Consider the following 10,946-nt stretch of genomic DNA (forward strand, 5'->3'; position numbering starts at 1 on the left):
AGTCTGCATCCCTCATGTTTTAAAAGAGAAGGATTTCGTTCCCTCTCCTTCACACATCAAAGAAGGCACTCGGGGAGGAAATAAACCATAATTAGGCATGAGCGACCGAGCAGACAGACCCCTTCCTCTGCCTTCCCCATCCCCGCCCCCCACGCCCTGGCAACAGTCCTGGGCTCGAGAGAGGCGCGGGTCACCGCAGCAGCTGCAGCGAGCGCGCGTCCACGCCCGCGCCCGCCGCCAAAATCTGGGCGGCGGCGGGGCCGGCCCGGGGGGCGCGCGCGCTCGGGAGCGCGCTCATGCAGCGGTTTTCTTCTCCCACAATCCAGAGGCTGCGGCGCGGGAGGGGCGGCGAGTCGGCGGAAGGATATGGGCGCGGAGGGAGAAGCGCGCTCCCTTTGACGGAGGGCTCGTGGCTCTGGTTGGGCGGCGGGGAGCGGGGTGTGATGCGGCACTGCGGTTGGGAGGCCGTTACTCCGGCTCCTCCAGAGAGGGCGGAGGAGGAGGCTGGAGCGCGGCGGTGATTTTGTGCCAGGGCTTCCCAGAGGCGCGCTGAAAAGGCTGCGGGGCTCAGGAAACTGGGGGGTTAGGGACACCCATTCAAGCCCCCACCCCCCGGGAGGGGAAGGGGGCTGGAGGCGAGGCTTGAGGGCGGCGGAGGGATGGTGTCTGCTCGGGGGGAAGGGGCGAGCCCTGCCCGTCGTTGGTGAGGGGCTGCGGGCAGGGGAGGCTCCGCGGATCGAAGCGGCTCCATGCCCACTGGTGGGTGGAACGTGTTGAGCGGAACGCGGAGGTCGAGCCTGGCTGCCGCTCGGAACCCCTAACGTGGTATCTACGTGGTATTTAATTTAGCCCACGTTAGGATTAATTCATTGCGGGCGGCTTCGCTGGTCTGGCTCCTTTAGGAGCTGGGCAACCTTGACGGGCTTTTTGTCTTGCTGCTCCAGCCCCCTTTCCCTTCCTCCTCCTCCAGATGCCTTTTCTCTGCCCCTCCTCGCCCGGTACAGACATTTCCAGCGCAAGCTGCCGCTCGTGGCTGCTGTCGAAGCCGCTTCTCGGGTTTTCGGCTCGTTCCCCTCTGGGGTGTTTTTTGAGGAAGGAGAGTTTTTCTCCCCTCCACGATGGGATTTTCTTCCTGTGCCCAAATGGACTTTCATTGATTTCTACTTACTTCAACGTTTAGTGATCCATTCCCTAGGCGTATTTTTGTGGTAGTTCCCTTTTTCAAATACATTATCTGTAAAATGGAGAACGAGATTTTTACTCCCCTTCTGGAGCAGTTTATGACCAGCCCCTTGGTCACTTGGGTAAGTAGGGTGTTACTTATTTTACATTTTTGCTGCATTATTTGTGGCTCCTGAGATGGAGATGGGCGTTCGTGTCCTTATGATCATTCTGTTCTAGGTTAAAACGTTTGGACCTCTGGCTGCAGGAAATGGGACCAACCTGGATGAATATGTGGCTTTGGTGGATGGGGTATTCTTGAACCAGGTCATGCTCCAAATGTAAGTGTGCTTTTCCTCTTTTCTAGGTAACTTGTTTTCTTTGAAAAAGGTTATACTGAGAACTTGGAGACTTTATGTTTGAGGCTCCTAATTTGGTTCTTTGGTCAAAAGAATTCAGGTGGTTTAAGAATTGGACCTTGAAAGGGGTGATAGTCTTACGTGCCCACCAGCCCATTTATCACAACCTAATAATTATACCTGTTAAAATTGTGAAACTTTAATTTTTATTCTGCAAACCGTATATTGTCACTTATTGTCTTCAGTGCTGAAATCCAAACCACATTGTCCTCCAATAATTTGGTAAAAAAGAGAGAGAATATGAGAATAGTTTCCTAAGGGGGAATAAAGCCTCTACTGTGAAGTTATGTGTATTTGATGCAGAAATGTTTCTTATTAACCTCTGTGTCTAAAATTAGTGGCTCAAATTTTGAAACTGGTGAAATAATAACAGATTTCAGAAGAGAAAATTTCAAACAACAGTTCTGATTGGTGAGAACTGTTGCTGTAGCAAGTAATTTAACTGGGTACAGTAACTCAAGTCCGATGAGATTATTATGTGAACTAACAGATTAATATTTAGGAGATCATTTTAAGTTTGTTTTTTTTTTAAGATTTTATTTATTTATTTGACAGAGAGAGACACAGCGAGAGAGGGAACACAAGCAGGGGGAGTGGGAGGGGGAGAAGCAGGCTTCCCGCCGAGCAGGGAGCCCGATGTGGGGCTCGATCCCAGGACCCTGGGATCATGACCTGAGCCGAAGGCAGACACTTAACGACTGAGCCACCCAGGCGCCCCTTTTAAAGGTATTTTTAAGGGAGTTGTGAAATGCCAGTAACTGACATCTTGATGACAACTAAATAATGATTTAGTAGGAAAATCTTTGTCTTTTATGTTTGGATTATTGGGTTTGTATTAAGTAGGAAAGTTTTTTTAGGATGGGAATTGATATCAAAATCATAAGGGTAGCTAGATCAGTGAAATAACCGTTTTTGTCATTATAGGTGTTGTAACATACATTCATTCTAAGTACATCAGTGTAGGTTTTCTAAGTACAAACTCTGAATGTTATAGTTGTGCTCAAAATAATGGGTATTTAGCCTTCTGTCTCTTGAAAAGAATCTGATTGGAACTTTCAATTTCAAGGCATTCTTACCTTTTATATATGTGGGAATTTAGTGCGTTATTAATAAATAATTGTTACTAAGGAATAAGTCTACTGTGAATAGGCTAATAAAGTATCATTTCTGTATTTTGTATGAAATTATGTTTCTTTTTAGATTTTTTATTTAGAAGATGTAGAAGTCAAATTCATAAATGTTCCAGTGGTAACTTCTCAGTCTGTGTGCTCGGAGATATTTGTAGTCTGTTTGCTGTTTTGATGTATGTGTTGGTCCTACAGGGAAGTATTATACTGCTATATACTTTCTGAAGGTGTTTTATTTGTATAGGCACCCAAAGAAATATATATATTATCTAAATGTGTGTATACATTTTTTTCTTTAAGAAAGGAGAAAGGAATGTAGACATTAATTATTTCCAGGGATAATAAATATATTTTTGGCAGCTCTCCCCTGGAACTATTTTTTGTCTTTCAGATATCCCACTATTCCCTAAGCAAAATGGTAGAATAATTAAATTGACTTCTATTTTAGGGAACACACATGACAGGAAGGGTAGCTACTACAGTAGATACTCAGAATTTGTTCCCCTCTCTTGTTTTTAGACAGAAAATTTTGAAATTGTATTCTGAACCCTAAAAAAAAGGTGTTTTTACAAAATAAGAAAATACTTTAGTTTTCCACTTCATTTATTTATTTTTAAAGCGGGTTTCATGCCCAAGGTGTGAGTCTTGAACTCATGACCCTGAGATTGAGAGTCTCATGCTCTACTGACTGAGCCAGCCAGGCATCCCTTGTTTTCCACTTTAATGTTTTTTATTTGAATGATTCTTTTTCCAAAAAATACTTAGATTTTTTTGAGTCCTGAATAGTTAGCGGAGGTGCTAAAAACAGACACTTTAACTTGTTTCCACTTTGAGTGCAGTTTTATATTTAAAAATACATATGTGTATTTTGAAAGTAATGGTGTTTCAAAATAGTGGTTGCCAGGTTTTTTTTGTTTTTTTTTTTTTGTTTTTTGGTGGACTAGCTCCATTCCAAACCTGAAATCTGCTTCTGTTTTCAGTTCCACCTCTCAGTTTCTTTAAAAGTTTTTTCAATGTCCTAATTCTGTTCTGAATGACCTATATAAATTAAAGGGAAAGAAAATTAAGAAAAGAAGGAAGAAGTAGGCATTAGTTTTTTAAAAAATAATTTGCTAAAGTAAGATAAATTTATTTTAATGAATTATTTACCTAATAGAGCAACAAAATATACATTGTTTTTAAAGCTATATTTTGCTAACTTTAAAATCATTAAGATTTCTGGGGCACCTGGGTGGCTCAGTTGTTAAGCGTCTGCCTTCAGCTCAGGTCATGGTCCCAGGGTCCTGGGATCGAGCCCCACATCGGGCTCCCTGCTCAGGGGGAAGCCTGCTTCTCCTTCTCCCACTCCCCCTGCTTGTGTTTCTGCTCACGCTATCTCTCTCTCTGTCAAATAAATAAATAAAATCTTCAAAAAAACCCAAACATTAAGATTTCTGTTAAGTACTTTACTCAAGTTAATGTTTGATTTAATGTACTCTATTAAATTGTCAGTTGAAACTGTACCCGGTAAGTTAAATTAAAAGTTGGACTTAATCTAAGTCATTTCTGACTTTGTTCTGATTTGTTTACAGAATTTGTGAGTGAGAACCCTTTCTAAATGAAACTGTATACTTTTCTTCACTGTATACTTGTTTTGCTTGGAGTTCGTTGAGCTTCTTGGATCTGTGGGTTTGTAGTTTTTAACAAATTCAGAAAAATTTTGGCCATTATTTATTTAAAAAATACATATTTATAAAGAATATTTAACTGTGTGTGTGTGTGTATTTTTCCTGCCCCCACTACCCTTTTTGGAAGTCCAATTACATGTAAATCAGGCTGCTTGATGTTCACTGATGTTCTTTTCAGTCTTCTCTGTTTCATTTTAGATTATCTTGCTATGTCTCCAACTTCATTAATTTTTTTTCTATAATGTTTAATTTGCTGTTAATTGTGTCCAGCATATTTTTCATTTCAGACATTACAGTTTTATTCTAGAAATTCAGTCCTTTTTTATATCTCCCATTTCTATAGCTTTGATGCTTTGTCTTTTCTGTAGCTTCTTGAGCATATGGAATATAGTTATAACTAAATTAATGTTTATTTCTACTAATTCTGTCTGTATCATTTCTAGATTGGTTTTGATTGATTTTTCTCCTCATAAAGGATTGCATTTTCTTGCTTTTGCATACCTGGTAATTTTTGATTGGATGTTAGACATTTGGTATTTTACCTTGTTGGGTACTGGGTATTTTTGTATTTCATTAGGTATTCTTGAGCTTTGTTCTGGGATATAGTTAAATTACTTGGAAACAGTTTGATCTTTTCAGATCCTGCGTTTAAGTTGTATCAGGTAGTACCGCTTTGTCACTCTATTGGCAAAACCCTCTGAGTACTTTGGGTGGTGAAAACAGGAGCTATTCCTGGACCTTTTTGAAGCCTGGGTGGTGTTCCCTCTAATCCTTTTTGGTGGTTTTTTCACCGTTCTTGGGTAGTTTCCGCACGTGTATGTACTAAAAGTACTCAGCGGAAGACTTGAGGGATACCCTCTGCAGATCTCTGGATTTTTTTGTGAACCTCTCTATTCTTAGGTACTCTACTTTGTATATGACAGTCACCTTGCTGTTTCTAGATTAAGTTCCATCTCACCTCAGGGAGGTCATTGCTCTACCTGGGTTCTCCATCTGTTGTATGGCCTAGGAACTCTTTCAAGGTAATAAGTTGGGGCAACTGAGGATTCATTTTGTATGTTTCCCACTTATCAAGGATCTGCTGTCCTTTGTTGCCTGATGTCCATTGCCTTGAAAAACACTTAATATATTTTGTCCTTTTTTTCCAGTTGTTTCAGGCAAGAGGGTAAATTTCGTTCCTGATATTCCATCTTGGCCAAAGTAGAAATCTATTTATATACTTACAATTACACCTTTGGCCTGCCACTCTTGTACTCCTGCTTTCAGTTGTGACATAGAATTTTGTTATAGAAGGCTTATGGTAGAATTTTTTTTTCATCTACAGTGTTTACTAAAAGTAGGAATATTGATTAGTGTCTTTGGATTTGCCATTTTGGACCTTGTGTGCATTGACTTCTTCATGCCAGTTTACCAGCTCTGCCTTATAATTTTGAAATCCGTTCACTTGGGATTCACTGCATTTTGAGGTGAATCCTGGATTTCATTGAGTAGCTCTTTGAATCAAAGAATTTCTGTAAGAGCTTGTGACATGGCATCAGTCCTCTTTAATGGGAAGGGGAAGCTCTTTAGAGATTGGGAATGATGGGCCAGCTCTTCTGCATGCCACAGGGCATTTTTGTACTTCAACCAAATGAAATCTTTCTTTCTCAGTGCAAGTTATCAGACTTGGGCTTGGTGACAGTAGAAATAATCATTTCTCTGAGATGTCATGCAGTTCTGTATCCCATTTTGAATATTACTTGCTATGAAATTTTAAGTTTATAACATTGTGAATTTCATAATCCTAAAATTTAAAAAGTATGTATTCGTATTACTTAAGCAGTTGAAAATATGGATATATTAGGGTTTTAAATATTGAGAAAAATGTTAATTGTTAATAGTATCTATTTTCTGTTTTGTTGACCACTATATCCCCAGTGTTGGTTGCTATCATTAGAATTATCAGAACAGTGGTATGATTCAACCCCATTAGATAACTATAGAGATCTATACCGACCGTTACGATGTACTTGTTATGGCTTTCTTTCTTTTAGAATCTTGATTTGGAAGGAACTTTAGAAGTCCTCTATTATGAAAATCATTTTTTAACTTAAAAAATTAACAATGACAAAAATTAAATGATGCATGGGCATGTAGATTCTCCTTAAGTATTTCCTGAGAGGCAGCTCCGTAAAGTATACCTAAAAGAAGCCATTTGTCTAATAGAGGAAGTCGACTGAGAAGTGTTCCTTAGTTCTATGAATGTTTAAGATTTCAAAAGTAAGGGGAGGTGGATGGGAGAGGGATAAAATAGATAAAGGGGATCAAGAGTACACTTACCTTGATGAGCACTGAGTAATGTATAGGATTGTTGAATCATTATATTGTATACCTGAAACTAATATAACACTGTATGTTAATTATACTTCAATTAAAAAAAGATTCAAAAGTAGATTGTGTTAACTTTATGACTGTAATGACCTTAAAGTGACTTATAAAATATACGGGTTTCTTACCCAAGTATGGCATTGACTCTGAATTTTGTTATGGGCATCTCAGATTTTCTCATTGGACCTCGTATTTTTTGTTTAGTTTATTGTTTTTGTTTTTTGCTTCTTTAAAAACACACTTAGGATATAGTCATAGTTGCTGTCTTATTACCAAGTTTTGTGATTTATCTTCCAAATATTTCTTAGATGCATCCCTGACTTTTGAATTAATGTGGTAGCCCTGACTGGTCTTACTTTTGGGCTTGCCCCTCTTCAAGTTTCTTCTCATCTGTGATCATATGTGCTTCTGTAAGACTCTAAATGTGTTTTGATGATAGCATTTATCTCACTGGATTGCAGCTCTTGGTATGTCTGATTCCACTAACTAACCTGAAGTCATGAACTGTATCTTTCATCTTTAGTCCTAGCATAGTGCTTGACATACAGTAGGTACTTGATATACTTCTGTTGAATATATGAATAATGGAGAGAGAATGTGGTAAAGTAGAATAAATTTGGGCTTTGAGTCAGACAGACTTTAAGTCAGGCAGGGTTTAATTCTCACTATGCTACTTATTAGTGTATGACCTTAAACAATTTACTTAGTATTTCCAAATCTCAGTTCTTACATCTGTTGGATGGAAGATAATGTTTCCTTCCTGGAGTAGATTTAATCTCTAATAAGGCACAGATAGTATCTATTTTCTGTTTTGTTGACCACTATATCCCCAGTGTTGGTTGCTATCATTAGAATTATCATTTGCTAAGCCATACCTACCTATTTCTGTTTCTTCAAACAAATCATGATCATTCACAGCTTAGTTTTGCATAATCTCTGTTGGTGTCACCTCTATATAGCTGTATGATCGTTAGCAAGTTACTTCTCAGTTTTTTCATTTATAAGTAGGATAAAAAGAATCAGAGGGTTATGAGAATCAACTAGGATAATTTGTGCACAGTGCTTAGCAAAAAGCAAGATTAAATTATTGTTGGCTATTGACCTTTGTTTTATTTCTATTATAATCATTTTTCCGTACACTGCCCTTTCCCCTTTTTTTGCCTAGCAAGTTTTTACTGATTCTTTAACACCCTCTGAAGTCTCTTGGCATAGTTAGTTGCTCTCTCCCCTAGCATCCCATATCTGTCTTTACCAAATTGCATTCAAGTGCTACAGCTACTAGATAGTTAGCATTTAGAGGCTAGAGATTTTTGTTATGTATCACCAGCACCTAGTATAGATTTGGTATGTCACAAGTTTTTATTAAATGTCAAAGGAGTGAACGAAACATTTTATAATTTTATTAACTTTTAAAATTTTGAGAACTCTAGTTTTAGTATTGTAGAATTTAGTTTGTTTTACCTTTTTTTTTTTTTAAGAGAGAATGAGAGAGAGCGTGAGCAAGTGTAAGTTAGCATGACTGTGGTGGTGAAGGACAGAGGGAAAGGGAGAGAATCTCCAGCAGACCCTCCCTGAGCAAGGAGCTGGCTCGATCCCCAATCCCATGACCCTGAGATCATGATTGGAGCTGAAACCAAGAGTTGGACGCTTCACCAACTGAGCCACCCAGGCTCCCCTACTTTGTCTTCTATTTCTCTTCTTTTGTTCTTTCTCTTTCTTGTTATTTAATTACCTTTATTGAATATTTTCCCCACCTATGTTATGTCTAGCCTGAGTTGAGGTTGTAAGGCCAAGTCATAGTACATGCTTTTATATGGTATTAGAATATACAGTGACTGGGGTGCCTGGGTGGCTCAGTTGGTTAAGTGTCTGCCTTCGGCTCAGGTCATGATCCCGAGGCCTGGGATTGAGCCCCACATCGGGCTCCCTGCTCAGTGGGGAGTCTGCTTCTCCCTCTGCCTCCCCCGACTTGTGCTTATTCTCTCTCTCAAATAAATAAATAAAATCTTTAAAAAAAGAGAATATACAGTGACTTCAGTTTGGTTTCCAGTAATGTTACTGATGATGTCCAACATACTGAGATTTTTTTTTCCACAGCCTTATATTGGACTGATGTCTTTAAGAGCAGTCCATTGTGATTGTCCAATTCTCAGATTCATATCTAGTTAACCTATAAAAAGTGATAAGAGAACAAAAAGTAGTTGCTCCATATGGGAGTATTTTTTAATTTTTTAACTGAAAATTTTCTCTATAACATGTATTAATATGGGAAACTCATAAGGGAACAGCAATTCTTTTTTATTTTTATTTTTATTTTTTAATTTTTAATTTTATTTACTTATTTTTTTTTAAGTAATTTCTCCACCCAATGTGGGACTTGAACTCAATTCCAAGATCAAGTGGCACACTCTACCAACTGAGCCAGCCAGGTGGCCCAAGGAACATCAGTTCTCAACTATACTCTTTCAGAACACCAATTGACCTTCTTTTAGGATTTGTGAAACAGATTGGTCCCACCCTAAGCATAATGTTTCAATATTTAAAAATGATATTTGAGATTTTAGCTGATACTAAGAGATGTCTGTCTAACACTTAATTTAGTCATTACCAAGCTAGCTACTTTTAGAGAGTTGCTGTGGTAGAGAGGAAGAAACTACCTTGAAAGTTATAAATTTAATTCCTGGATCAGGATGGTTGGTGGAGCAGTCAACACACACACAACATTTGTTGATTAGTTTACCATATTACGTGGATGTGGTTTGTGGCACCCCCAAAACATTTACAATAGCAAGATCAAAGATCACTGATCACAGATCATCGTAAATACTATAATAATGAAAAGTTTGAAATATTGCAAGAATTACCAAAATGTGACACACAGACAGAAAGTGAGCAAATGCTGGGGCGCCTGGGTGGCTCAGTCGTTAAGCGTCTGCCTTCAGCTCAGGTCATGATCCCAGGGTCCTGGGATCGAGCCCCACATTGGGCTCCCCCTGCGCAGCGGGAAGCCTGCTTCTCCCTCTCCCACTCCCCCTGCTTGTATTCCCTCTCGCTGTGTCTCTTTCTGTCAAATAAATAAATAAAATCTTAAAAAAAGAAAAAAGTGAGCAAATGGTGTTGGAGAAATAGTGCCAATAGACTTGATTAACAGAAGATTTTCATAAACCTTCCATTTGTAAAAAACGTAATTATCTACAACGTTCAGTAAAGTGAAGTGCAATAAAAAGAGGTAATGTCTGATTTTATTCCTGTGCTACCTTAGCTCTATTTTGCTAGTTCAATATTTAATAAAACTAAGTTGATGAAACTCATCAACTTTATTCTGACATTTGTGAGACTCAGGGCAAGCATTCATTTACCACAATAGGCCTAAATATTTAAAGATTATAAACCAGGCTAATAAATTGTTGGCTATGTTCTGATCTTTTATCTTGAAAAATATACCTTCATAGTGACTTAAAAGGAAAGATTCAAATTTAGAATTTATAGAATTGAGAATTCAAGTATTCAGTTTCACATCAGAATGTTGTGGAGCCCAACCTCCTCCCCACATCCCTAGCTCTAACACCACAGACAGGTCTCATTGCATGCCTGTGGACATCATGCATGCATGCCCAAGATCCAAGCTCTTCCAAACAGCAGTCCTTGGCACAGGGGTATATACATCTGTAGCATAGTCCATCCTCAGGACAGACCTAGGGAAGATTCCTGTGCAAGCCTTGTAATTGGGTTAGAGATACTTGGGCAAGAAATTCCAGAGTTCCAGGTGAATACAGTGCCATCTAGAAGGGGAAGTATATGGGTATATCCTGTTGTTTCCATGGATTCTTTGCCCAGCGGTGAAGGGCATGGCCTGAGGAGGGCCAGAGTGGGTCTAGGGCCTGAGATCTGTTTTGCCAGGATCTAAATACAGTACTCGGTGAGAAGGCTGAAGGGATGGTTCCATCAAAGATCAGTTTAGTCATTGAGTAGTTTCTGAGTGCTCACTATATCACAAGCTATCTGCTAGAAGCTGGGGATATGATGCTGAATAAGGTATGATCTTTGTTCACTAATAAGGGGGACAACATGCACATAAATTGCAGTGTGATACATGTGCTATATAGTGGAATTATGTTCTTGAAATAATGTTGGCACAAAGAGGAAGAGGGAAAATTTGAACTAGGGCATGAAAGTTGAATGGGACCAATTTGGTAAGTTGGAAT

At 39.1% G+C, this 10,946-nt stretch overlaps 1 protein-coding gene across 6 annotated transcripts in view; it reads left to right on the forward strand.

Moving 5' to 3' along the window:
* The first annotated feature begins 441 nt into the window (after positions 1 to 441).
* CCDC88A (coiled-coil domain containing 88A) overlaps positions 442 to 10,946 on the forward strand; it is a 121,697-nt gene continuing 111,192 nt past the window's right edge. For 3 of the 6 annotated variants that reach the window (XM_064572495.1, XM_064572496.1, XM_064572493.1), the window contains exons 1-2: positions 442 to 1,304; positions 1,402 to 1,502. In XM_064572495.1, the coding sequence (XP_064428565.1) occupies positions 1,242 to 1,304; positions 1,402 to 1,502 (164 nt within the window). In that variant the 5' untranslated portion in view covers positions 442 to 1,241. The remainder of the gene's footprint in view (positions 1,305 to 1,401; positions 1,503 to 10,946) is intronic. The other 3 variants (XM_064572497.1, XM_064572498.1, XM_064572499.1) reach the window with 2 other exon arrangements.

Source organism: Mirounga angustirostris, unplaced genomic scaffold, assembly GCF_029215605.1.
Source record: "Mirounga angustirostris isolate CCGP_5_RB_7025 unplaced genomic scaffold, mMirAng1.0.hap1 SCAF_10, whole genome shotgun sequence".
In the NCBI taxonomy this organism is placed as follows: Eukaryota; Metazoa; Chordata; class Mammalia; order Carnivora; family Phocidae; genus Mirounga; species Mirounga angustirostris.